Below are 27,346 nucleotides of genomic sequence, written 5' to 3'. Positions count from 1 at the left end.
TTAGGGTTCTGTTGTCAACATGGGAAACACCGAAGTAACCCCGGATAAGGCTAATAACCGCGGTCCTTTTGTATGATGTTGTATTCGGACCACAGCTTGTCTCCAGATTATGTAAGTAGTGTCACAATAGTTACCCTACTATAGTCGGGATAATGACATGCAATGTAACCTTTTAGGCATGGGGCTGGGCTGGATGGGAAACTGAACAGGTATCATATGTACATGGGTGTATCGAATGGGAAATTTAGCAGGGCATGGACATGTATCTCGATTCAGTTGGTCCGAGGAGTGGCCGAGAAGACAAGAGTGTCTAAGCAACTAGTCGTTACCACTAGTAACCTAGCTCTAATGATATGCGGGCCTATTCACACACATGATGTAGGATGTCCCAAGGTTGGATACTTGGATTAGAGACTCAATACTCAAGGTCCAGCCCTTTCCCCTTCGTTTTTGTTTTCTCCCCCATCTCACGTCTCGATTTCCTTCTATTCATCCAAGAATTTTCATCCAAGAATTCGCACTTATCATTTTCTGCATCATGGAGCCTAAACAGGTGACCTACCACCCTCTCATATCTGAGTCGCGAGACTTCGAGTCCATCACAGAGCATGACCAGGAAGACATTTCGAATGATGAGCGAATTCTCTCAAGACATCAACGTTTGCGTGGCTGGGTGCGTCATAAGACCAGTCCGGTGCTTATTGCCCTGAGTGCACTATGTCTGTTGGTGTGCGCTCTCATTGTTGCTGTCTTGACGAAGCTCAATCCCAGTGACCTACAGTGCTCCAAGCAACTTTCATCATGGTGTAAGTACAAGATACCTGTACAAGTCTTTGAATTCGACCCTAATTTTAACGCAGCACCCGCACTCGATGCCGTCGAGTATATTGAGTACGACTTTGACGGGGCATTCAATGCCACCAGCATCTACCGCGGGCCCCCAACCGAAGAGAGAGAGTCCGCTTGGTTTAATTTAACGTATAGTAAGATATAATATCCTATTCCTGAGATCGTTCTCATTTATCTAACTCCGCCCAGAGCATGGCGTCGAAATTCCTCCGGAGAAACTTAGTACGCTGAATAAAACTGAAGCGGATAACCTGCAACACGTTCCTCCTGACGTTGGCCCTGGATACACTGGATTGTTGGAGGTATTTCATCAACTACACTGCTTGGTGAGAATCCTATTTTATCTTCTCTATCCTGGACCGATAAAAGCTAAGACTAAGTTTCTTACCACAGAATATCGTGCGTATGTACACATGGTGGCAGGCAGGTAAATATGACGAGCCTCCGGAAGGATTGGTGAGAAACGAGCTCAAGAACCGCATCCATGTCGACCATTGTATTGAGTCCCTGCGAGCCACCCTCATGTGTTCCAGTGACGTCTCATTGTTGTACGTGCAGATTGGAGGGGCAGCCGGCCGACGTGCAGACTTTGCTTCGCACCATAAGTGTAGGGATTTTGGGAAGATAGAGCGGTGGATAGATGAGAATTGGACGGTTGTTTAGGCAGCGAATGCCCGACAGGGGCAGTCACGAATAACTGCTTGCTTTGCTGGCAATTATGGCAACGACACAGCGACTTGAACTTTGTCGTAGATACATGCATTTTTATTAGAACTTGATCATCGCTGGAATTAAACCGGGAGTTCAGCTCTCTAGCTAAAGCTGTTAATTTTAGAAGCTATCCGTGGACGTCTCAGTACAAATTCTAATTATAGCATATACTTCTAAGATTTTAAACGCGCTATAAAACTATATGCGCTAGCACACAAAAGGACTATGTACATGTGGTGTTTCAATACGCATACTAGCGGCTGCAGTACGCCCAATGAAAAAGCAACCCGCAAATAAAACTTTTGATGCGGCCAGCCGGAGGTGAGATCTTAGCCCCCGAGACTTATTTACGTTTGTATTTTCTCCGTATATTGCGGAAAACACCGATAAAGCTTCGGGTTTCGGTGTTTTGTGTTAACCCTATATCCTACAGTGACGGTTCATAAGTTTTAACACCACCTTTAGCCCCACTCATATACCGCCTTCCATTATCGCCTATACCGCCTATATCAAATGAACTGGTGGACCTCATTTATCTCGAGTTCATGTCGTGTTTTCGGATGTTTTGAAACATCCTCATAAGACTATACTTACCCTTGTGTAGAAAATCATTGAAAGCTACGGACATTGATATACAACGGTATTGAAGGAAACTTTTTGAACGGCAGAATATTATATAATCAAAGTGGTGTGGGGCTGGGGTGTTAAAACTTATGAATAGTCACTGTACCTAGGGCCATATCTATTTAGCCTTATGCGTGCTAGGGTAAGGCGGGTTATGATCCACTAGGAGTGTATTCAAAAAAAGCCCACAGACTGATTCTACACGGATGGGTGTTTTATTAAATCGAAGGGAGAAATGTGCAAGAACCATATGCGCTCCGGATGGCTCCTCCGCGGGACCAAGGCTAACCAACAAGTTTGAGGACGACAGGAAACGCCAACGGTGCCCTTCCATGAGATTTTTCTTGTGCAAGATAAGGAGGCGAATAATGTCTCACTATCCGGGTAATTCGTAGTCAACTCCGTTCAGCTTCTAACCCTGGAGACGTGGCGCAAGGCTAAGGTGGTCGCGGAAGGTCGTACCTGATTATTATTCACTGATAATGAGGAGAATTATGGACTATCAACACGAAAATGCGGTACTACATCAATCACATTCGACTCCAAATCGCCAAGGACAGGGGATTCTCGCGGTCTTGTTGGCGCCCCGACGGAGCCCCGACGGAGCCCCGCTGGAGTTCTCTCTCTTGTATCAGGAAGTGGTAATTAGCCCACACCGTCTTTTATCGATGCCAAACTGGGCGGAACCAATCGTTTTGTGTATAGAGTTGAGTGACGAGACCCTTCTTCTAATCGGCGTGATAAGACCTCCGCGCATGTCTCAGTTTCCCCTCAAAAGTAACTAAACCCCATGTTCGGCCAGTCCCTAGATCAGGCCGAATAATTTGTTGAGCACGCACTAGACGTTGTTTTAGCATCCAAGGTACCGTGAATACGAAAGAGATATGGGTGTACATTTGGTGCTAACAGAGACTAAATATATTCATATTTTGAAGCGCATTGGGTCAACTAGGTGGAATTACCCTTTTGGAGCCACGGTGGCATTACCCCATTTGTATTGACCCAGTCTAACAGACGATCAAACTTCCTGCACTTATGAAACGCTTGAAAATCTTCCCTGGCAGGTACCTTGGAACCAGGCTCTGCCTCCTGCTCGTAAAGAAGATATGGCGTAACGTCGGCGTTACACATGAGTGCAAGCCTGACAGTCTCAGTACAATGATCCACATGTGCACGCACGGCGAAAGGTGAATTATACCTGAAGAGGCTAGGAAGTAGCTCCTCAGGGTAGGCATCACGCCACGCATACTGACGTAGAACATTGAGACAGTGAAGATGATGGAAAACTTCTATACCGGCTACATAACCATAGGCAGAAGAGTTTGGGGACGTGGGCACAAACCCTTGCTCGGCGCTCCGGTTAAGAGAGGGTAGGCGCTCGGGTGGGACGACAACGGTAGGCACTAAAGACCAGTAAATCAGCCTAGATTTCTGCTTGAGGCTCGCCTGGGACAAAATAGAGCCTACCTTCCACTAAACTCTTCCATTTCGCTTCCAGTTGCCTTGAAGGGGTGCCTGTGAAGCCCGACCTCTCCATTGTGAATGTGCTGGCCGAGTTGCGCTCTTCATACTCGACTGCCTCAAGCAATGGTGCTTCTCACACATAAGTCAGCGTCAGAAAACATAATATGTAGTTGAGGTGCTCATATTAGGGCGAGAACAACTATCAAGATACATACACCAGATGCTAAGCTGCGCAGCGCATTCTCTGTCTGATGGCTTCCATCTCTGAGCGGCGAGTATCATGATCCCTCCGGAGAGAAACATAAGAACGCAGATCAAGCTCCATGCCATTTGGACGAAGTGACTGCCGCGGTAAGATATAATTCTCCCCCCAAGGTGGGAGGAACTATCGAACTCATCCGAGTCGTCGCCATCGCTCACCCCGGAGTAGCCACGACCCGCTTTCATTCTTGTGGGGTTGATAGGTGAATAATAAAAAATTAGATACCTTTTTCTCTGCTTGCCAAGTTGACCGAAGCAATAGCAAACAATAGCTCATATCCAGGACTATCCGTGCTGCCTATATAGGACTCGTGATCTAAGTAATGAGGGGGCAGCTGTGCAGGATAATAACTCTCTAGGCTAAAAAGGGAGATGCATCTCAGTCTTAGAGTGTCACCAATTTGTTAGCGACATGCTAGGCAACGGTATCATCCTAATTTACCCTGGTAGAATGAAGTACTCTGTAAATACAAATAATGTACTAAATTTCAGTAACCTATTTCGGTACGGAGTACATATTCCCCAGCATGTTCCTTTAACTAGGCTCCACTTAGTAGGGTAATACCTCACAGTAAATTTGCAGGGATATACGCACTCTTGTCAGGGGTGGTAATTTTGTTATCTTCAACGAATCACCACCGTATTTCAGGGAAGCGCGGGAACAGTGCGTTGTTTGGCCGACGCAACTGTCAACACAGAACAGGCAACAAGAAAGAGAATCTTATTTAACCCGTTGAATTGACATCGAAATAGTAGAACCCCTATAAACTTATTTTCTCTTGGCACTGTGCCTGTACCCACCTCTTCGGGCCAAAGAGCCGCAACCCAATCTGATCCTGTGCCTGGCATGGAATTGTCAAGATGCGTGAACGACGTTTCCTTTGGTCCTACAGTCGAAGGTTGCCGCGGAAACTTTGACTTTACGCTGAAGTTCGAAAAAATCATCCTCTCGATACTGCCGTCCGCTATTTTTATTGCATTGTCGGTCCCTCGAGGCATTTACCTCGCTCGAAGACCGATAATAGTGGGCGGCGCAACCTTCCAATTTACCAAGATTGTGTGTCTTCATTAGGCCCCTACTGAATACTGAAACATTTTGACTAATATTTTTTGGCAACTAAGGCAGCAGGGGCAATCTACACAGTCTTGCAGCTTGCTCTCCTCGTTATCGGCAGCATTGAACCATTCGAGCTACGTGGCTTGTCTATCACAGCCGACGTGCTAAGCTTTGTTGTGGGGATAGTCATATCCGCCCTGAGTTCTTTGGAGCATTCCCGCTCACCCCGGCCATCTATCTTGCTCAGTGCCTTTCTCTCCCTGACTGTCCTCTTCGATATTGCACAAGTACGATCCCTCTGGCTGCTAGCCCAGAGCTACAATGAGATTACCTATGTGAGGATATTCACTGCGGCCATCGTCTGGAAGGCTGTTCTGGTATTGTTGCAATCACTGCATCTCCAGAGCTGGCTCTCCTGGGACCGGAAAACGCATAGCCCCGAAGAAACCACTGGGCTATATGGGCTAGGCAGCTTCTTCTGGCTCACACCTCTCTTCTGGTCAGGATACAAAAAGGTTCTGAATCTACCAGATCTGTTTCCACTTGACAATAGTGTCGCTGTGGAGACCCTTCAAGCATCCTTTGGCCAGTATATCAAGCGCGCCGATTTCCACGGAGACAAAAACGGCTTGACGAAAACACTTCTTCGGGCATTGGCAGTCCCAATCTTGCTGCCCGTGGCTCCTCGAATTGCCCTGATCGGATTTACTCTGTGTCAGCCTTTGCTTATCGAGGCCGTCTTGAACTCGCTCGAGGAACCTCAAACCTACTTGACTACCAATAAGGGCTACGGCTTGATTGGTGCTACGATACTGGTCTACATAGGAATGCCACTTGCTACTGCCCTTTATTGGTATCTGCATGAACGAGCCTTATTCATGTCACGAGCACTTTTGGTCTCTGCGATATACGACAAGACGATCAAGGCACAGACTTCGGCCGCGGACGACTCGGCCGCTGTTACGCTTATGAGCAGCGATGTCGAAAGGATCAGGATGGGTCTCATGCAGCTTCACGAGTTCTGGGCAAATCCCATCCAGGTAGCTATCGTGTGTTGGTTACTTCAGCGCCAACTTGGCACGGCATTTGTGGCTCCTGTGGTTGTCGTCCTTATTTGCATCGTCACCTCGACTGTCCTAATGCGTTTTATTGGCCCGAGGCAAATGGCTTGGATGAAAGGCATCCAGAGGCGGGTCGGCCATACAGCGAATGTCATTAGTAATATGAAACACTTGAAGATATCAGGGCTCACCGCTCCTGTTGAAGAGTCAATTCAGAGGCTGCGTCTTGAAGAGTTGAAGGCTGGAGGCCACTTCCGTGCTTTTCTCGTAGGTTCTGTGGGAATTGGATTCACGCCAGTTCTCTTGGGCCCTGTCTTTGCATTCGCTCTCTCATCCCGCGAACTGGATGTTACGACTATATTCACCTCACTGTCCTATCTCCAGCTTCTCTCAGGACCACTGTCATTGTTATTCCAAGTTCTTCCTCAGTTGCTCGCCGCATTTTCATGTCTATCACGAATTCAGCAGTTCCTTGACAAAGAGCCTAGGGATGATTTCCGTCAGATTTTGGGAACAGACGCATTGTCTGAGAAAGAACATTCGAGTAAAAAATTGCCATCGACTGTGGAGATCAAGAACGCAGACTTTGGCTGGGAAAAGGATGTCTTGACTCTGAAGAACATCACTATTTCCATATCCCAGGGCTTGAATATAGTTATTGGTCCCGTTGCATCTGGGAAGTCGACGTTATGCAAAGCTTTGCTTGGAGAAACCCCAATTGCATCTGGAGAAGTCCTCATACGAACCAAATATCGCAGGATCGGATACTGCGATCAAGTTTCCTTCCTCCCTAACGAAAGTATCAGGGACACCATCATAGGCTTCTCAACTTTCGATGAGGAAAGATATGCCAATGTTATCGAAGCAACAATGCTCTCTCAGGACCTCCCTCTTCTCTCTAAAGGAGACCAAACCAAGATCGGTAGTGATGGACTCGCTCTCAGTGGTGGACAGAAACAGCGAATCTCACTTGCAAGAGCATTGTATCTGCAATGCGACGTGCTCATTCTTGACGATGCCCTTGGTGGGTTAGACTCCAATACAGAAGAACACATTTTCCATAATGTTTTCGGACCCTCAGGAATCCTCAAGACAAGAGACGCAGTTGTGATACTTTGCACAAACGCCATCCGACACCTCCCATCAGCCGATTATATCGTTGCACTTGGAACTGACGGTACTGTCGTGGAACAAGGTCGTTTCCCTGATCTTGTTGCGAATCGCCAATACGTCCATAGCCTCGGAGTCCAGGCTGACGCCGACGCTATATCTCATCGGACAACAACATTACCCAAGATACCACAGTCTGGGATTGAGATTCAATCGAAGTCGGCCCAGGCAAGCACTACTGACGATGAAGCATCCATTGCCGAAACCGATAGCAAGGAATCGAGCAGAAAACTAGGTGACCTTTCCATCTTCGCACACTACTGCCGGAGCATTGGTACTTTCTGGCTCGTCAGCTTCTTCTTGATTGGTCTTCTTTGCGGATTCTTTTACAACTTCCCTACGATCTGGCTAACTTATTGGAGCACTGATTCTTTCACTCGATCGAAGTCTTTCTACATTGGTATATACGCCCTTTTCCAATGTCTGGCCTTGACTACAGTCATCAGCGAGGCAGCCATCGGCATGCTATTAATCATTCGCAACGCTGGGTCACGTCTACACCAGGCCGCTCTGCGAACAGTTATTTCCGCACCGCTGCGTTTCTTCTCCCAGACAGACACGGGCATCGTTACCAATCTGTTCTCCCAGGATATGACGCTTCTCGATGGCGAGCTTCCACAGGCTTTGATCAATACGTCCCTACAAACCTGGATCGCCGTAGGAGGGGCGGCAGTGGTTGCAACATCGTCTCCCTATATTCTCATCACTTATCCCTTCATTGTAGCGATTCTTTACGGCGTTCAAAGATTCTATCTTCGCACATCTCGCCAGCTTCGGCTCTTAGATCTAGAGGCAAAGAGCCCGCTTTAGTATGTCTCTCTTGCTACTGTATTGGGGTATCCTTTACTAATCTTTAATGTCTCTAGCACGCACTTCTTGGATACGATCAAAGGCGCGGCCACCCTGCGAGCTTTTGGTTGGATAGAGGACTCTGTATCTGTAAACAATGTCCTTTTAGACACCTCGCAACGTCCTGCTTATCAGTTGAGCATGATACAGCGATGGCTGTCCTTTGTGCTCGACATAGTCGTGGCGATCATTGCATCACTAGTAGTCACTCTTACTACTCAGCTTCGTCCCAGTACTGGCTTCACCGGTGCGAGTTTGGTGTCAATCATGACCCTTGGGAAAACTTTGGCTACTCTGGTGCAGATGTATACATTGCTGGAGACTTCAATTGGGGCCGTTTCCCGCTTAAAGTCTTTTAGCGACAATACTGTTCCGGAAGATCTACCTAGCGAGGATGGTATTCCCCCAGCTGCATGGCCAGTGAGAGGTAGGATCGAAGTCAAAAATATATCTACATCATACATCGGTGCCGAATCAACCGAGAAGTCGGAAGGCTTAGACAATCTTGCACTTCGAGACCTCACATTCACGATTGAAGGGGGGCAGAAAGTAGCGATTTGCGGAAGAACAGGAAGGTAAGTCTGAAGTGATCATTGAGCAAATTCTTATATCGGTATGCATTAGTCCTTAAATCTGATGGTTACTTTCAACAGCGGTAAATCGTCCATTATTCTCCTCCTACTACGCCTCTTAGACCCACTTCTTCCATGCACTGGCGAACTCACCATTGACGATGTCTCACTCCTGACAATCGACCGCTCCACCTTACGCCGACGAATTATCGCAGTGCCACAGGATTCAACATTCTTCCCCGATGGCACTCCCTTCCTCAAAAACCTCGACCCATTCAACGTCGCAAACGAGGAGGAGTGCCAGGCGGTACTCGAGATGACAGGGTTATGGTCCTTGGTATCTGAGCGCGGGGGACTCACGGCCGGACTGAGTGCTGATAGGCTTAGCCATGGGCAGAAGCAGCTATTCAACCTAGCAAGGGCGGTCCTACGTCGGCGTATTCATGCTCGCTATCTAGATGCCGAGATTGGGGATGCTTACATCAAGTCTCGCACTTCCGCAACTAAGGCTTCGGGTGATACTGGTATTCTTATTTTGGACGAGGTTAACCGTGGTGTTGATATGGCGACGCAGAAGACCATGCAGGATATTATACGGTATGAGTTCGCAGGATACACTGTTGTCATGGTTAGCCATGGGCTCGACATGGTTATGGATTTCGATAAGGTTTTTGTGATGGATAAAGGTAGGCTTGTAGAAGAGGGCAAGCCGATGCAATTGGTTGATGAGGTGGACAGTTGGTTTAGAGAGCTGTGGATTGTTGGAAAACATGAAGTTCTCTCGGCAGCTGAGTAGTTTGATCAGACCTATATTCTTTGTTCTCAGCCTGTCTCTGCTCTTGTTAAATACAGTAGAATTCGAAAACAGTTTACCCCTCAGACACAAAGACCTTGTTTCTCGGTTTGTATCCGAAACCGGGTCTGTGTTTATGTGGATTAGTAGTAAGTTAACATCCACTAAAAGACTATTTCTCCTAACAGCTAGGCCCAATTTGGATAAGACCTGTGTCGGGTACGAGCCGAGAAACAAAGTCTGTGTGCCGGAGGGTAAACTATTTTCGAATTCTACTGTAGTTTCTTTCCCTTTGCTACATTTGTTTTTTCTAATGTTTCAATATTTTTCCTGCTTGTTGTCTTTCTGTTCAAGTCGACGTGTAGTCCATAAAAAGGTCTGAACATTATTAGCACACCAAAAAGGCCAAAGCGTGTTGATGCCTTTGGTGCCTGAGGCACGAATCAACTCTAGCCAAGGGGTGAGTAAGCTGGTTGGTAAACATCTGGACGCATTCCGCCTTAACGGGCCACTCACCCGAGCCAGACAACAAACTCCCTACCATATTGACTTTGATTTACATCATTCGATTCTTTGCTGAATAGTGATATCGACAAGTAATTGAAGAAACAATCGCCGAGCTACGACGTTAGTGTTACGGACCTACCCGTCACCAATCAGTTGGGGCCCCACCGGATACACAGATGGGCCACCCAGAGCCAACCGATCTATCTGTCATCAGATCACGTGCAACATACTATACTCTGACATCCCCAGGTATCGGAAGAAAAGCCACGATCATGCTCACTGAGCAAGAGCATGATCCGCCCTGAGTTGGACTAAAGTTTGGTGTATATGTACCTCGATATACATATCAGCAACACTACACATCCGCTCCAGGACAACGGGACCATCACGTGAACAGGGAAGCTACCCCCATGGATACTCATGAGTAGACCTCAGGATACCCCATAGCCCAACCCCAGCCCATTAATGGGGGCCCATCAAAGCCCATTTCCAGCGAATCCGCTCGGCTACTTCAGAAAGGTCATAAGTATCCATTCGAGGAGGCACTATGGCCTATATATAAGAGCTGTTAGCAATAGAAATATTTGAAAGGGAGATCATAAACCATAAACTAACATAAGGGGTGCTGAGATTTAATTATTCGGAAATCCAGTGTATCTGTCTAGTGGCGGGGGAGGGGTAAATCGGTGGCACACTTCGAGCCGGGCACGTGTTGTCCCATATTAAGTCCCAATCTGAGCCCCACTAAATCTTATCATCTACCTTCTCAAAATTAAATAGCATATTGAATATTGTCCGGGGAAAATACTGTTTGCAATATCGTGCTTGAGATACGTGAATCAATTGTACCTTCGCGCCATTCAGTCTGTGCGATAGTTGATGCCTCACATTAGATCAATGATACTAATATGACGTACTTCCCTCATGCCAGGGTTCAAGTAGGAAAGCCTCCGACTGAAACAGTCTACAAGGATGGTTAGAGGCTCCTGAACCCGTCAGTTGTATAGTGATCTCGCGTGCCACATGCTCAATCTTACATTCTTGTTTGCCATGCCTTAGTTCTTTTCTCGAGAATTCATTATCGTTCTTCCTTGCTCTCTCGGTCATACGGCTTATATATAAAATTTTCGAAGTAGCAATGTATAAGATAACTTATCACTAAAATAAACACACCCGTACGCCTGTCGTTAATGTGCTCTACTGGGCTTTCTGGTGATATGTAGAGGTAAGCGCTCTCGGCGGGTAAATTATTATCCTCGCCAGATGAGTTTGTGTAGCCGCCGGCCCTTCCCAGCTCAAGTCCTCATTGCCATGCATACGCACTCCTGGAGAAAGGAATAATAGCCAACCAATTGCGGCAATAACCATATAGCTTGTTATTCTGTGGCCTAAGACAAAAATATTCGTTGCGTAACACTGCCTTCAAAAAGGTAGCATATCTCATAGATAATTTCAAGCGGTAACGATTGAAGATTTCCCAGAGTTGAGGAAGTAGCACGGATTGTTCGAAGCAGCGAACTGCGTATCTGGTTATGACCGTCGGGATTTGTTCGGGCGACCGCTAGATCGAAGTCACGCCGGTGGTATGAAGTGACGCGGATAACCTCCATTCCGGACCTAAAAGTGGATCCCGCTGTTTTTGGTTTCTAGCTCTGGAATGTAGTGTTGAAATTTTGATTGTGGAGCGCGGACGCTGTTATGTCTTGAAAAGAGAGTAAAAGAAATCAAACGAGATTGTCATTTGGTGTTAGGGTGGTATTGCTGATCAAAATCGTTGGAGTCTCATGACCACTAATTTTGGGTCACGGAGTATAATCAGCAGCACACTGGCCCGATCACGTACGAAACATGGCTTTGACTTCAATCCAAAAGGAAACCGACCGAGTGCATCGATTATACGACATAAACGGGAAACCGTTCTCAATGTGGTTTCCCATTTTTTGGAAGGCAGTCAGACCACATGAAGGAACTCCTGTAATGAGTGCGCTACATCTAGCAGCTTTGAATGGCCATGAACAGGAGGTACATGCTATACTTAGTGTGGATAAAAGTGATGTCAATAGACCTGATGGTACAAAATCATACCCGGTCATGTGGGCTTCATCAAATGGACATGATAGGATCGTGGAACTTCTGCTAGAGCGAGGAGCCAATGTCAACGCCCAGGGCGGACTTTACGGAAATGCCCTCCAGGCTGCTTGTTCTGGAGGACACGATAAGATCGCACAGATGCTGCTAGAGCGAGGAGCCGATGTCAACGCCCAGGGTGGAGAGGACGGAAATGCCCTCCAGGCTGCTCGTCGGGGAGGATACCACCATATAGTGAAACTTCTCCAGGGACATCAGTTTGCTGATCAGTCGACCTCCCAACCTCCCCCTTCCAAGAGGCCTAAGGTTTCAACATGATCCCACATTAATATTCAACTAAAACTTTTCACTACCCCGATATCTTGATTGGTTTTCTCTCCCTAGGTAGTTGTGCTATAGTCCTTGCTCTCAGAGAGATGATCTGCCTTTGAGAATAGGCACACTGGTGACTTTGAGGGAGGAAGGCAATTTCTGGTTGATTGAGGTTTCATGGGGAGATTCCACCACTCCTGGGGTTAGCTTAGGAGATATCGCAGATCTACTGGCATGCTTCAATCTATAAAGTGGCGTTTTCTCCATTTCTCCCCGTCAAAGGGGGCGAGCTTCCCTGTTTCAAAATACCCTGTAAGGGGAAGGAACCGCGAGATCAGGAGATACGCCGACACTGTGGTAAATGCAATCACTGCAAGAACAGATAATTGGGGCATTCAAGTATCGAGTGTTAATGACTGGACTAAGGCTTATTTATACTACTAAAAGATGTAGGGTATATCGAGTATGTGGATTCTTGGTCGGGTTTCAGTATTTCAAAGTTACATGTGTTCATGTCTCAAGAGGGTGAAAAAGGATTTATGGAGGAGGCGAGGGAGCTCTAACAGCTGATAAGTAGTTAGTAACAGGGTTCGAGAAAGCCTCTTTCTGTGTTATCAGGCGAAAAATTCATATCATATTGCCTGCTGGCATCAAGGGATATCTTGCCTGAGCTTTGTCGCAGTAGCAGATCAGGAGCAAACCTGGAGCCAACCTGGAGCCAACCTGGAGCCAACCTGGAGCAAACCTGGAGCCAACCTGGAGCCAACCTGGAGCCAACCTGGAGCCAACCTGGAGCCAACCTGGAGCCAACCTGGAGCAAACCTGGAGCCGCAATTGGCCTTGGCGAAAAGTGTTCGTATCAAGGCATCAATACCGGTCACCACACTCTTCGAGTTAAGAAATGGTATTGTGAAATTCAAAATGAAATTTACCTGTTCCGCTTTCTGTTGACCTGTTTCCCAAAGCATGGACCATCTCCAGGTTCGAGTCCAACCCTATGATTTCGCCAACTGCGTTCAAGTTGGACCGTGCCTTGAACTGACCGTGTTGAACATTGAACTGCCACAAGTCAACTATCTACTATCCATGAACATCAAATTAATCTGTCCTTCTTTTATATACTCCAGTTCAGAAACAAGCACAAGAGAGTTCAACAAAGCCTGGTGTTAGTTTATGGCCCGCTTACATTCAAACGCTAACTCACCCCAATAAGTTCAACGAGAGGAATTCGGATCTAGTACACTTAATTCTCGTTCAGCGGCGACTGGCCGCTGTGTTTTGGCCTGCAGCAGGAAATTTTAGGTAACTAATCTATTTGCATTCATGGGCGGGAAAACTAGCCAAAAATGTATCAGAGACAGATAAACGGGGTTGTTCTGGCTAAGACATCATCACCACGTTGAATGAACGCTTGAATGGATGGAAGTGCTTACGTATCATATGTGTTCTAAGCTACCTTTTGCAAGAATGGTCTCCAGCCATCACTCGCATATTGCCTCCTTGGCCTGGATTTCCAGCAATGGAACTGAAGTATAAGAACTTGCAAGTCGAATGCAATTCGACACCGACTTATGCATCACTAAAATGTCGAGACAGCACGTCAAAACAACACTACCACTATTGAACCGTCGGAGGGAACAAGAACTAATACGGAAACGACGGCACAATCTCTTCAAGAGATTGACGGAGTTTAATGGCCGTTATAAAATTGACATATGGATGGCAATGCGAATGCCAAGCAGGCGAATCTATACCTTTACTACTGAGGAAGATGCAGTGTGGCCAAAGGAGATCGGTGCTGTATGTGACAGGATTAAGAACTGCGTTTCACCGCTCACATATCTTTCCAGAGGATCCAGGGCTTGCCTATTACCCGGAAAACCCCTGCAGATTACATTGCCAAGTGGACAGCGAAAGAAAGTAGCAAGCCCATAATTTCTCGTCAAGCGCAACAGCAAGATGAAGGTCTCGCTGCTTCTTGTGAGGCGCAAGAGACCTCTAAACGCTGCATGCGAGAAGCAACCAGCAACCAGCATAGACCCTTGGAAGACCAAGGCGCTTTGGGCGCAGCGGTGAGACTTAGTCAGGATGCTCCACTGAATTGGAACTTCCGTGGTCTACTATCATTCATCGCAAGTGTGGGAATCTAGTACATGTAAACACCTGCGTTCCTATCTGGAAAGCCTCGTGCAGTACATTATTCTCACTGCCGATTTGGATATTTTGAGCGGTTATTCGTACATGTACCTTTACCAATGATCTTGATGCTTAGTAACATACCCTTTCAAACCATCGTCAACCCCTGAGGATATAACTAATCTTCAGCGTATCATTATGCTGGGAGAAGAATTGGAAGGTCAGGCTCGTCCTAAGAGATTCCCCTCATATTCTGACAGAAAGGTTCTGTCGTACACACAATGCAACACATAGCAAATATTATACTTCCGTTCCATGCGTGGCCACCTTTTGCAATGCTTACATTCATCATAGTGATAGACTGCATATAGCCCAAAGGGAAAGGATTAGCGTAATCACCACATCCATCCATTCATCCATACATACTGTACCACTGTCTCCGTACATGTAGACCTAGAGACCATTTCGTGGTCTGAACAGTTGGGTAGCAGTTCAAGTTTCGTGTGAAAATTTTATATGACCAATTGTAGCTTGGCGCGATTAGGGTGTGCCACTGTGAAAGAAAACGTACGTGTCTGAGGGGTAATCTGTTTTCGAATCATCCTGTATGTCACAGGCTAAGCAGCGTGCCGCCGTAAGATCATTCTGATGACTTAGGGTATGCCACTCCATAGCGTAGGGTTTCTATATACCAGTTAGTGCGTACGGTCTGCACACAGCGATTTATGCTATGCTAGTGACTCATAAGATATTTGTTCCAATGAGCAACTGCTTCTGGATGAATGACGAAAGGGGGAATCCGTAGCGGTTATACGGGATATATTTACAGTTACCATATTAGCGACCAAGGCAAAGATTGCCCAGATTAACGTTGTTGTATTGGATTCATTGTACTAATTATTTCGCGCTTTCTAAAAGCAGGCAATAATATACAATTATTAATACAATATACAATAAGTTATCAGCTTACTAAGACAGGCATAGTCTTTAATCTGTAGCCTGGCGAATATCAGATGTTATCGACAACCCCGGATATCAAGAGAGCTCTCGCTTTGTTGGCCTGTGGCTCTTTCTTTCTTCATGGTTATATTGATGTGGAGCTGCAGCTGCGTGAGGTACAACACAATATCATGAACGACGCGGGTCCTCCAACACTACTAAAACTATCCTGTGATATTCAAGTTATCAACATTCCACAGATTTGGGTTCATTTGCCTAAGTTGTGCTCTCATTATCCGCTTCCTGAAAAGCTCGCATCCAGTCAAACAAAAATCCGATGTGTTCTCCATCGACCCATATCTTGATCTGATATTGAGTAACTGAGTGTCGTCGTCGGTAAACCTTTCTTCTATCCAATATCTCTGGATTGAGGGTACCATCCTTGGTTGATATTAATGATATATCTTTAGGCTTCAATGGATCACTGACCTCGCTTTCGTCGAAAGTCTGCGTGGATTGCTCGTAATCGCAATCAGGAGGTTCATAATCAGAATCATGTTCCGGATTCACTAATTGGATATTATCCGGGACAACGAATGCTTTGTCAGACTCGGTTTCTGAACACGACGATTCATCTTCGTCATCAGTCAATTGAATATTGATGCTATTTTCCTCTTCCGAGAGCTCTCGAATGCTATTCAGCGCAACTGGAACGCGGCAGAGGGGTTCTGTATCCATAGCAATCTGCGTGAATTAAGATTGGTGGAGATGAAGATTCTGTAGCATCAAATCAAGGCCAGAAAGCGACAATAAGTATAGTTTGCGGTGTCTCCAACTTGGATATTTGTATACTCATGTGTGACAGCCGTCTATCCTTTCTTGAGACGGACCTTGGGACCACATTAGGGAATGCAGGAGAAAAGACCGACCACTTTATTTTCTGAGATATTATCCAAGGCATCTTCTATTCTGATGTAATTAAACCCTCGGCATCTTTCTTTTACCGAACCCAGTTCCAAGACAAACATCTTAAACACGACCTTTCTTATCCAAATAGTTTAAAGCTTCATAACTGATTTTTAGTGCAACAAATAACGCTACTGGTTATGATTAGATGAAGACATCACCAGTTCATACATCCCCATCAAAAGCCTAAGGTCAACAGTCTTATCCTAAACCTAAGAATATGTTCGGCTCCATTTTCGGTAACAATACACTTGGTCCATCAAATGGAATTTCTTTTATCGATGGCGCACGTTGATTCTACCAAAAGGCTCGACATAAACAACACAGTGCTGATGTTGAGAAAGAAAATTTTAGTTGCGTATAGAACACCCACCGCAACGCTGGGTCAATTTCTTTATCCGGGGATAGGTTATAGGCTGGATTCAGTTTGAGCCTTACTGGTCACATGCCACCAGTTACTTACTACAAATGTCTTGATTAATTCATATATAAAGGGTAAGCCAAACCAAAGAAGTCCTCCTAATAACCTTTTTCATCAAATTCATACTTTACTTCATCAAACTTTGGAATAATTGAGATGGATACACAACAGAAAACTCCTACTGATAGCACCGGTGTTCTGGATCCGTCAATCCAACCAATTGGTTTCACCCGATTATACGCGCCGAATTGTACTTCGTACGATGCTTTCAAAGAGCTTTATCAAAATTGGTTCATAAATCTATGAGAATCACTAAATGTGATATTTACTTACCGGTTCTTGCAGGAAAGATTCTATTCTTCAGGTCCATGGAATCTCTCTCCTTGGGTTCTGCCCTCATGTGACAGAGACAGATGAGGCCATTCTTGTTTTAGTTCCAAAGGCAAATAATGGACATGCTTCGCTAATATATGAAGAACTGGCTGGATATATCCGATTTAAGAAATCGGAAGGAAGCGTCGAACTGACTAACTTTAATGCAAGGCTTGATTCAAGGTGTTTAGAAATAGGGTATACGACAAAGAACAATGATGATCGTTTATCAGGAGCTTATGGCAAAGGGCTCAAAGTGGCAGCTCTCGCTTTATGTCGTGAGGATTTCAATGTAAAGATATGCTCAAACAACTCCTATTGGAACTTTGGATTCAGGGGCAAGCTCAACCATAATTTCTATTGCCAGGTCACACCGGCGAGCAAGGGGAAAATCAAACGTCTCATGGTGCGCCTTGAGAGAGACCTACAGTGTCGTATCTCCCATCAGCTGACAGCCAAGATCTGGAAGGATGTTTCTGTATTCATCACAAAAGGAGGCAAGCACAATAGTCGTGATGAGAGCAGACTGACAAGAGACATCTTCTGGAGCTGGATGCGGGCTACTATTGATGTCAATCCCCCAATAGGCCTTATTCGTACTCTTAAGGGCGACTTAATCCTAGACGAGAGATTTGCCGGACATCTCTATTTCAAAGGAATCGAATTCAGCCCAGGTGAGAATAATGGGAGTGGCCTTCATGTCGGCTACAACCTTGCTACTGAAAGCCCTGGTTGGAGCTCTGGTCGATTGATTGAACCTGAGAGGAGGTCAAAATTAATTGCCGAGATTTGGGAAAGTGCCATCCGAAAAGGCAATGAAGGCGCTCTCTTACTTTATATTGATTTTCTCCGAAATCATCCCACACGAATGGACGTCCAAAATGCTGAAGACTTGGTGACGGAAATTGTGGCAAGAATTATTTGGGCGAAACTGAAAGAAGACTCCCAAAAGACCGCCGGATTCTATCATTACGAGAACAGCGGACGCAAAGTGAGTGCTACCCAATATAGAGCATACTTATAAGATTCTAACACCAACTCAAGAGCCTAGAGACAATCACGAAATATCTCAAACTCCAGCCACAGACTCTCTCGCTAGTTTTGTGGAGAATACTACGAAAGCATAACTTGATTCTCACACCTGATGAAGAGCTACAGCGACGATTAGAAGAATTTGAAGTAATCCAGATACCTAGTATGCGGTTTGCACAGGAATTCGACCGAGCCCTTCGGGCTTTGCTCGTGGCGACTTCTATTACTAGAAATGTTACTGTGCTTTATGTGCGTGCCGGGGATGAAGAAACCGATATCGCCTTTTCCAAGAACAAAAACACACTATATATCCATGAAAAGTGGCTGTATACTGAGAGAGCGCATCTTGATAGTGACTGTCCAGTGCGATTGAGCCCTCAAATCGAGAGCGATTCCTTCTTTTGTGAGCACATTGTTCATGAAATTTACCATCGTGCAGTGGGATTAATTAACCCTTCCGTGGAGTGGATCATTTACGGTGAGTCAAAGCCAAATAAGTCTCTTTATCTATCCCCACAAATGGTCCAGCAGAAGCTTCACGATATGCCTCGGCATGTGAGAGTTGTTGAAAATGAGGACTCTTCGATCCAGGTTCTATGGGACGACGGGCATAGTCATGCCTTTTCACAATTTTATGGCTCGTCAGTGGAATATATTGCCATTCTGCATTCCGTAGACTGCCTTTCGGAGGTACATAGACTCCTCTTCCATGAAGACGCGATAGTGTGCGCATGTCCGCGCCAACGCATCCCGCAAAGGCAAAGGTCGGCCATCTTCTCTTCTACAGCCCAGAAAGCCTATTTGCCGATGGTGGCAAGGTACAAGAAAGATGCAATATTTGGATTTCCGCCACTACACAACTCCCACCTAAGTAGCCCGATTATAGCCACCGGTGGCGTTGTGGTCGAGTTTCCAGATGATGAAGTACTGGGAGAATCGATGAAGACATCATTGTCGGGATCAAAACTTCCTAAATCTATTGATTTATATGATAGTGCTAAGTCGCCAAATTCAGTTGACATTGAGATTGGTGTTGGTCAGGATGAACAAACTACTCCTCACATAAGCATACTTGAGGATCGGAAATCTCTTGCAACTGTCGTTTCCATGGACAGTATTTTAGCTGCACAATATCTCGAAAGTTGCAAGACACCAGAATCTAATTCAGACCCAGCAGACTCATGTGTCACTCCGCTTTTGGAGGAGAGGTCACGAAACGTTAGAGAGGATACCAAAGTAGTGGGCCCTGGCTACCCATCAGCGGAGGCAAAATATGAGATTATGCGCAGAATCACGAAGCGAACTCAAAACTCTCTTGACTTTGGCACTGACCAATCTGGACAATTCAAGAAATTAAAGGGCCCTCTAGGAACCGAAGACAGTATTTAGAGTAAGACTAAATGTTCGTTTCTGAATATTCAGTACAAAATTATTATCTACTTCTCAAAAGCGTGATTCATTGCGGAATATTATACTCATCTTAGACATATCCGATACTCGATTTGGATTATACTAGTAGGAGGGGCTAGTGTGAAACCAAGCAGAAATAAGGCCATTGTACTGTCCTCTATTCATGACTTCTAATTACAAGTATTCGAGGTACAGTACGTCCCGTAACTGGTGTCACCACCTACACTCTTCGATTGTTTCTCGAACCCTGATTGCCAAGGCACCTAGTCTATATTTATAGTTTTTCCGGGCTATCCCTGTGAGTGGGGCCTGTATTGTTTCGGACACAGAATAACCAGGGCGCACGTGGGTGTATCCACTTGTAGTCTCGATACGGCTGATACCTCGATACCCCAATTCGAAAATCATCGTCCCTCGGTGCGCGCGAATATCTAATTAATCACCAGTGGCCGCAGTAGGATAGCGCTTACTAAAGGGCTTTAAAGAACGAGATTATCCACCTGCACCGCCTTGCCCAGCACTAGCACCACTCTCAGTGTGCTGCTGCTACTGCTCAAAGGTATCAATACCGATCTAATACAATCACTCTATTTTCTCCTACGCCGGCAGTGGTAGGCGGGCAGAGAGCGCTTGTTACGGCTCAAAAAAGGTATTTATTTTATATAAATGTGGAGTTGTCATGCGATCTGAGCTAAATATAACCCGCTGCCAAGACGCATCAGGTTTTGGCGGGTTGTCATGATTTTCGCTGGCCACTTCGAATCCGCGAAGAAGATTGATGAGGCAGGCCTGACGCTACTCAAAGGGCGGACACCATAATGTAGGCTACTGGACGAATTATAGAACTTAATCGGAAAGTTCAAATTCCATCAAACGAGGTTTCGCCGGGTTGGTTGGTGTCCTAGAGTTGGACCGCTTTGAAGACAGTGCCATACCGCTCCTTCTTTGGAGCATATCAGTAATGTCTTGGTGGCCTTCAACCACGGCGGCCTGAAGAGCGTTGCCGTATTTGCCGCCCTGCGCGTTGATATTCGCTGCGTTGTCTAAGAGAAGTTTAACAATCTGTTGATGGCCGTTTCCTGAGGCGGCCTGGAGAGCGTTGCCGTAGTAGCCACCCTGCACGTTGACATCGGCTCCCTTGTATAAGAAAAGTTTGACAATCTGTTGATCGCCTCTCAATGAGGCGGCCTGAAGAGCGTTGCCGAAGTAGCCACCCTGCGTGTTGACATCCGCTCCTTCGTCTAAGAGAAGTTTGACAATCTCTTGATCGCCCTTTAAGGAGGCGGCCTGGAGAGCGTTGCCGAAGCGGCCACCCTGCGCGTTGACATCCGCTCCTTTGTCTACGAGAAGTTTGACTGTTTCTTGATCGCCTCTCCATGAGGCGGCCTGGAGAGCGTTGCCGTAGTTGGCAGCCTGCGCGTTGATATCCGCTCCATTGTCCAAGAGAAGTTTGACAATCTCTTTATGGCCTTTTAAGGAGCCGGCCTGGAGAGCGTTGCCATACTCGCCACCCTGCGCGTTGACATCCGCTCCCCCGTCTAAAAGTAGCGTGATAGTCTCTTGATGGCCCCATAACGAGGCGGCCTGGAGAGCGTTGCCGAAGCGCCCACCCTGCGCGTTGACATCCGCTCCTTTGTCTAAGAGAAGTTTGACAATCTCTTCATGGCCTCTCTCAGAGGCGGCCTGGAGAGCGTTGCCGAAGCGCCCACCCTGCGCGTTGACATCCGCTCCATTGTATAAGAGAAGTTTTACTATTTCTTGGTCGCCTTCGAAGGAGGCGGCCTGGAGAGCGTCGCCGTAGTGGCCACCCTGCGCGTTGACATCCGCTCCATTGTCTAAGAGAAGTTTGACAATCTCTTGATCGCCCTTTAAGGAGGCGGCCTGGAGAGCGTCGCCGTAGCGGCCACCTGGCGCGTTGATATCCGCTCCCTTATCTAAGAGTAGTGTGACAATCTCTTCATGGCCTTGTAAGGAGGCGGACTGGAGAGCATTGCCGTACTCGCCACCCTGCGCGTTGACATCCGCTCCTTTGTCTAAGAGAATTTTGACAATCTCTTCATGACCTTTTAAGGAGGCGGACTGGAGAGCGTTGCCGAAGTAGCCACCCTGCGCGTTGACATCTGCTCCTTTGTCTGCGAGAAGTTTGACAATCTCTTGGTCGCCTTCGAAGGAGGCGGCCTGGAGAGCGTTGCCGTAGCAGCCGCCCTGCGTGTTAACATCCGCTCCCTTGTCCAAGAGTATTGTGACAATATCTTGATGGCCTCTCTCTGAAGCGGCCTGGAGAGCGTTGCCGTAGCGGCCACCCGGCGCGTTGATATCCGCTCCCTTGTCTAATAGTAGTGTAACGACCATTTGATGGCCGTTGTTTGAGGCGCCCTGAAGAGCGTTGCCGTACTCACCGCCCTCCGTGTTGACATCCGCTCCCTTGTCCAAGAGTAGTGTGACAATATCTTGATGGCCTCTCACTGAAGCGGCCTGGAGAGCGTTGCCGGAGCGGCCACCCGGCGCGTTGATATCCGCTCCCCTGTCTAAGAGTAGTGTGACAGTCTCTTCATGGCCTTCTAAGGAGGCGGAGTGGAGAGCGTTGCCGTAAAAGCCGCCCTCTGCGTTGACGTCCGCTCCCCTGTCTAAGAGTAGCGTGATAGTCCCTTGGTGGCCCCATGCCGAGGCGGCCTGGAGAGCGTTGCAGTAGCCGCCGCCCTGCGTGTTAACATCCGCTCCCTTGTCCAAGAGTAGTGTGACAACCTTTTGATGGCCTCTCTCTGAAGCGGCCTGGAGAGCGTTGCCGTAGTAGCCGCCCCGCGCGTTGACATCCGCTCCCTTGTCTAATAGTAGTGTAACGACCATTTGATGACCTTTGTTTGAGGCGGCCTGGAGGGCGTTGCCGAATTCGCCGCCCCGCGCGTTGGCATCCGCTCCCTTGTCCAAGAGCAGTTTGACTATTTCTTGATCGCCTCTCCATGAGGCGGCCTGGAGAGCGTTGCCGTAGTGGCCACCCTGCGCGTTGACATCCGCTCCTTTGTATAAGAGAAGTTTGACAATCTCTTGGTCGCCTTCGAAGGAGGCGGCCTGGAGAGCGTCGCCGTAGCGGCCACCCTGCGCGTTGACATCGGCTCCTTTGTCTAAGAGAAGTTTCACAATCTCTTGATCGCATTTGAAGGAGGCGGCTTGGAGAGCGTTGCCGTAGTAGCCACCCTGCGCGTTGACATCGGCTCCTTTGTCTAAGAGAAGTTTCACAATCTCTTGATCGCATTTGTAGGAGGCGGCTTGGAGAGCGTTGCCGTAGTAGCCACCCTGCGTGTTGACATCCTCTCCTTTACCAATAAGCTCTCGTGCTGACGCTGCGAGCCCAATACATCAAGCATAGTAGAGCCTGGATCCTCGCGGAGGACCAGGATTACTGTACGAACTCCTATGAGCCTGATACAGACGAGCCCAACGTTGGAATGTTGCTTCCTTTTCTAGGAATCTGACTGTCATCCAAACTACATCTTCGGAAGCCTGGGCCGACGAACCATGGCTTGCGAAAAGTTCCGCCGCACACCCTGCCATCGGAAAATCACGTTCAATCTCTCTGTTGCTACCCGTAATATCCGTAAGATAAGTCAAGCATGTCCTTATGATTGAAATACTGGCAGTCGTGATCTCGAATTCATTCTTACCGAGAAGGTACTCTTTGACGGAAAAGTGGGCAAGATGTAGCTCTTTCCTAGTGGCGTGAACGACTGTCACTAAGCTGGGACAGTAATCTATAATATCAATCTCGCAAAATAGTCGACGCTTGATGTCAAACCCTCGCGGCTCAATCTCGATCTGCGTTGCTATTACTTCTCTAGCCTCGGCTAGCGTGATAGGTCGCTTAGAGTGCACTAGGAATTGTAGTAGGCGTATCGCGTCACTTTTTAGCTCTGTCGGTATGCTTGCAATCATGCGCCGATATGTTTCATTAAGATTTAGCGGCAAGGATACGAGAGCCTTCTCCATAGCTGCCTCGTGACGACATCGAGCCAGGCTGTCCAATTGACAGAACGCCCACCTGAACCTAAGGAGGGTGTCAGTAAACCATAAGCATATTGACCCATGTAGTAATATCTCACATCCCGTCGGCCCCGTCGCCAACCTTCGTCCGGATCCTTTCAAGAATATTCTCGGACAAAGGCTTCTCTGCAAAATCTCGTCGTTGAGAAAGCTGTGCTGTTACCCACGATCTGATATCAGAGTTGACAGCCGGCTTCTCAAGTGGTAGGCAGTTTTCCTGTCCTATTAAAGGGGGAATATAACTTTGAAACTCGGACTCGGGTCGACTGGTACAAAGTAACTGGGTGTGGAACAAATCCGGCCTAGATATTACCTCCTTGATCCACAGGATGACATCATCCCTTGTTTTTGATTCATCCAATGCGTCTAGAACGATAGACACCTTTCTCTGGGCTGCGAGCATCTTGCAAACAATATCCGAGAGTGCTTCTGTCGTAGGTTGGCCGCTGCCAATCTGGTGTGCTTCAAATAGAGCATCAAGATAAGTAGCAGAGCCGACCCCGCCTTGGTAAAGTTGGAAAGCGAGCGACCGTAGCATGCCATCCCATGTCTGCTTTGTGGAGTCGCTGAAGTCAAAGAAAAAGCTAAGGATTAGACCATCGTTTCCATTCGCGAGATGATCAAGCACGGTCGTACTGAGGACCGTCTTCCCACATCCCGCAAGCCCATGCAGCCACAAATGTCGACGTGTCCCTGAGTACCACGACTTGAAGACGGGGTTTTCTAGGAGCCACGCGCCTGTCCCCTCATGGCGGAGCGTCCTTGCGTGGTTGACATTTGTAGACGGATCCGGGGGACATAGCCAGCGCCTGATCCTATCGGTGCGAAGACCAGACCCGATAGAATCAGTTGCAGCTTTAGTTGCAAATGTCGTCTGCTGCACGCTATCAATCTGTCGTTGAACTGCTCGCAATCAGGACATATACAAATTTCAAATGTAATACGATCTTGTATATTTGCTAATCAAGCTAGTAATCGAAACAAGAACTAACCTAACTGAAGCACTTCCAGTGCCCTCTTGGTTTCTTTGACCTCTGAAGCTGGCACGTACGCCAGAAGCTCCTTGGTATACGCAGCGGCGGTCGCCGAGGCATAGCGTTGCCATCGATCGTTCTTATGAGCATCGGCGTAGTCGCAGATCCCTCGGATCACAAGACAGGGAAAGTGGTTCATCAGGCCGGCCGCTTCCATCTCAAAGCAGATACAATCCTCGCCGATGTCATCAACAACACGATCGCGAGCAGTAGCGTCTTTAACGAGTGTGTTGCCGGATGCGATCGTCCCATAGTGGATATTGGGATCTATATGATCTCGAGTATCGCGTTGAACTTCATCAGCCGTGTCGCAGTCCCGACAGTCCGGGCTGGGGGTGTGGTCGCATGAAGCTTTGAAGAGGCGATCGTTTTCGAAGCCCTGGTGAATATATCCAGGATTTTGCTTGGATCTCTTGCCCATCTTCGGGTTCTTCTCTAGCATTTCTTGAAGGAAGCAGGGAACCTTGGAGTCCTTCCGTTCGTGGTAGGCCTGGATTCTGCTAAGCGCATTGAGGAGGACCGTCGGAGGCCGTCCGAGGAAGCCTTTGCGCTCACGCTTGTCACCAGACTTTGCCTTGATCAAGTCATACTGGCAAACCCCGCCCATTGTCCCAGAGGGCTGGCTCACGACAACATCACCTAGCCGGATATCGTGATCCTCGTCCGGTCGAGCAATGCCACCGCCTATGCCGACCAAAAGACCAATACGAATGGATGGCAAAGAGGCAAGCAGGCTCGAGGCCGTGGTCGCAGCCGAGGTGGTTCCGTAGACTCCAGAAGCTAGGGAGGCGATGACAATGTTATGATCTCCCACTCGACCCCACGTGTAAACGTTCGCGTCGGTTTGGTGTCTAGTGAAGCCGGTTGGAGCTGCATGTTCCTCATCTAACATCGCTTCTGCAGCGGCCCTCTCGATGTGAAGAGCAGCGATCCAGGCAATTTCATAGTAGTCGGGGCTATCTAGGGTGCTCGGGGATGCCATGATGCGAAAGGAAGCGCACGAAACTGCCAGATAGCCGGGTGTATCACTGTCCGTCAAAGGTCGCAACCTTCTTCGTTGCTATGCAGGACAGTCGCTATGGCCTAACACCCTCTAGACGGATTTGCATCCCACTGTAGAAGGACAGTGGAAAGCTGAAAAGGACGAGGTCAGGTAAAATCAACAGGTCCTCGTGAGGCCTTGAACTGGGCGCTTGCATGCGGAGGTCTCTAGCTGGCTGGGCGACATGATTGGGCGTGGTCAATGCCAAGAGATTACCTCCCACATTGCCAGGCCATCTTGCTGCCTGCATGTAACTGACTTGTCCAGAACAAGGACGGAAGAGTGACGGCCCAACGGGGCTGTGTTCTTGTGGCGAAGCATAAGGGAATGGCTGAGACGTCGTCGCGAAGGGAAGACACTTTTCCAGATTATCTTCCAACCTTGTTATGTTTGACTTGTTTGCATGCCAATGGAAAGTTCCAGCTTTTCCATACAAGCCGATTCGTAAAGTCATGTATCCTTGAGGGTACGATACTGTATAGGTACTATTACTGGAATACTGATATTCCGGGACTATTCCCAACCGGGTATAGTATATCTTGGCATAAGGGTTCGAGAAACAATCGAAGAGTGTAGGTGGTGACACCAGTTATGGGACGTACTGTAATTGATTTCTCCACCAGTTTTCACCCGGAGGCCGATATCACCTACAAACCTTCGAGCAGCTCCTATCTTCACACCGTGTGTAACGAAGAAGCTTGGGTCTTGGTCTTCATAAATCTGCATGACGTCGAGACAGTTCTCAAGGGTCAAATCGTATGCTTTATTGCTCCCATTCCGTATATTGATCCCGTCAAGGAAGCCGTGGACCGTGATTGGTTCAATAGAGTCAGGCTTGGCGAGCACAGCGTCATGGACAGGCAAAGTAGACAATGGCATTTGCGATGACTCCGCCTGTAGAATATTGTTGTTGATGTTGATCGGAGGACACGTAGAATGGTTTGAAGAGTTATTCGAGCTTTTTTTCTTTTCGAGTCACTTATGTTCATCCTCATAAAGCTGCTGACGAAAGGTGTCGGGAACATCATCATGGGTACCGAGAAGTCCTCCCTCCTCCACATGTCTGAGCTCCTTTAAATGTTGCGTCCTTAATATATAATGCTTCTTGCCCTCTGGGTCTTGCCAGCAATATTGCCCTTCATGGCGGCACGGAGGCCCAGGGCATCGCATGATAGGGTATACATCTCTCCATACTGAGTCATGGCCAGAGGCATGCTCGGCGTCAATCTGAGGGTCTCGTTCGGCGAGCATTCGCTTAGTCACGGATGATCTTCCTCTCTTGTCAGTGCTGGAAGGAAGCGACACGCTGTCATCTATATAGTTGATAGCTATCTGAAGCCGGGTCGTCTTGCCGCGATGAAAAAGACGGGTTCACACTAGTAGCTGTTTCTCCACATCCTGCCAATCAACACTATTACCCTCGAAATGTTTATCAATATTCCGTTGGGAGTTGACCGATAATACCATAACAGTATCATCAAGTCTCACCTGCCGGGTGCGGGCTATCTTCCGTCGTATAATTTTACTAGAGTCCGTTTTATCTCTTCCCAGTAAGAGCTGGGACGCAGTGTCAAGTCTTGTTTCGTATCTTTCACCCAAACTCGGTTGTTCAACTTAACCTTCCACTCAATTTTGTAG

At 47.4% G+C, this 27,346-nt stretch overlaps 8 protein-coding genes across 8 annotated transcripts; 5 read left to right on the top strand and 3 right to left on the bottom strand.

The window, feature by feature from the left end:
• Positions 1–538: 538 nt before the first annotated feature.
• On the top strand, positions 539–1,512 carry N7537_011444 (oxidase ustYa family protein; the record flags this gene model as incomplete). The annotated part of the gene is made up of 4 exons (XM_056902498.1): positions 539–806; positions 861–983; positions 1,039–1,175; positions 1,243–1,512. The coding sequence occupies 4 exons, from the start codon at positions 539–541 to the stop codon at positions 1,510–1,512; spliced, it is 798 nt and encodes a 265-aa protein (XP_056747785.1).
• A 1,477-nt stretch (positions 1,513–2,989) lies between these two features.
• On the bottom strand, positions 2,990–4,095 carry N7537_011443 (oxidase ustYa family protein; the record flags this gene model as incomplete). The annotated part of the gene is made up of 4 exons (XM_056902497.1): positions 2,990–3,022; positions 3,253–3,587; positions 3,652–3,777; positions 3,864–4,095. 4 exons carry the CDS (start codon positions 4,093–4,095, stop codon positions 2,990–2,992), a joined length of 726 nt encoding a protein of 241 aa, XP_056747784.1.
• A 568-nt stretch (positions 4,096–4,663) lies between these two features.
• N7537_011442 (uncharacterized protein) lies at positions 4,664–9,414 on the top strand (the record flags this gene model as incomplete). The annotated part of the gene is made up of 4 exons (XM_056902496.1): positions 4,664–4,966; positions 5,032–8,006; positions 8,064–8,621; positions 8,700–9,414. Coding segments are annotated over 4 exons (4,551 nt in total), but the record flags the coding sequence as incomplete, so codon positions are not given.
• A 2,481-nt stretch (positions 9,415–11,895) lies between these two features.
• On the top strand, positions 11,896–12,324 carry N7537_011441 (ankyrin repeat domain-containing protein; the record flags this gene model as incomplete). The annotated part of the gene is made up of 1 exon (XM_056902495.1): positions 11,896–12,324. The coding sequence occupies one exon, from the start codon at positions 11,896–11,898 to the stop codon at positions 12,322–12,324; it is 429 nt and encodes a 142-aa protein (XP_056747782.1).
• Positions 12,325–13,902: 1,578 nt separating this feature from the next.
• N7537_011440 (uncharacterized protein) lies at positions 13,903–14,468 on the top strand (the record flags this gene model as incomplete). The annotated part of the gene is made up of 2 exons (XM_056902494.1): positions 13,903–14,118; positions 14,169–14,468. 2 exons carry the CDS (start codon positions 13,903–13,905, stop codon positions 14,466–14,468), a joined length of 516 nt encoding a protein of 171 aa, XP_056747781.1.
• Positions 14,469–15,669: 1,201 nt separating this feature from the next.
• Positions 15,670–16,131, bottom strand: N7537_011439 (uncharacterized protein; the record flags this gene model as incomplete). The annotated part of the gene is made up of 1 exon (XM_056902493.1): positions 15,670–16,131. The coding sequence occupies one exon, from the start codon at positions 16,129–16,131 to the stop codon at positions 15,670–15,672; it is 462 nt and encodes a 153-aa protein (XP_056747780.1).
• A 1,424-nt stretch (positions 16,132–17,555) lies between these two features.
• N7537_011438 (uncharacterized protein) lies at positions 17,556–19,573 on the top strand (the record flags this gene model as incomplete). Its single annotated transcript, XM_056902492.1, has 2 exons — positions 17,556–18,143; positions 18,197–19,573. 2 exons carry the CDS (start codon positions 17,556–17,558, stop codon positions 19,571–19,573), a joined length of 1,965 nt encoding a protein of 654 aa, XP_056747779.1.
• An 867-nt stretch (positions 19,574–20,440) lies between these two features.
• On the bottom strand, positions 20,441–25,648 carry N7537_011437 (NACHT nucleoside triphosphatase; the record flags this gene model as incomplete). Its single annotated transcript, XM_056902491.1, has 4 exons — positions 20,441–22,935; positions 23,005–23,636; positions 23,692–24,535; positions 24,625–25,648. The coding sequence occupies 4 exons, from the start codon at positions 25,646–25,648 to the stop codon at positions 20,441–20,443; spliced, it is 4,995 nt and encodes a 1,664-aa protein (XP_056747778.1).
• Between the last annotated feature and the right edge of the window lie 1,698 nt (positions 25,649–27,346).

The sequence above is a fragment of the Penicillium hordei genome, assembly GCF_028827395.1.
Source record: "Penicillium hordei strain IBT 12815 chromosome Unknown utg000006l_segment0_segment0, whole genome shotgun sequence".
NCBI classification, from domain to species: Eukaryota; Fungi; Ascomycota; class Eurotiomycetes; order Eurotiales; family Aspergillaceae; genus Penicillium; species Penicillium hordei.
The sequence above is the reverse complement of the archived record's forward strand: the minus strand, read 5'-3'. Positions and strand labels throughout refer to the sequence as shown.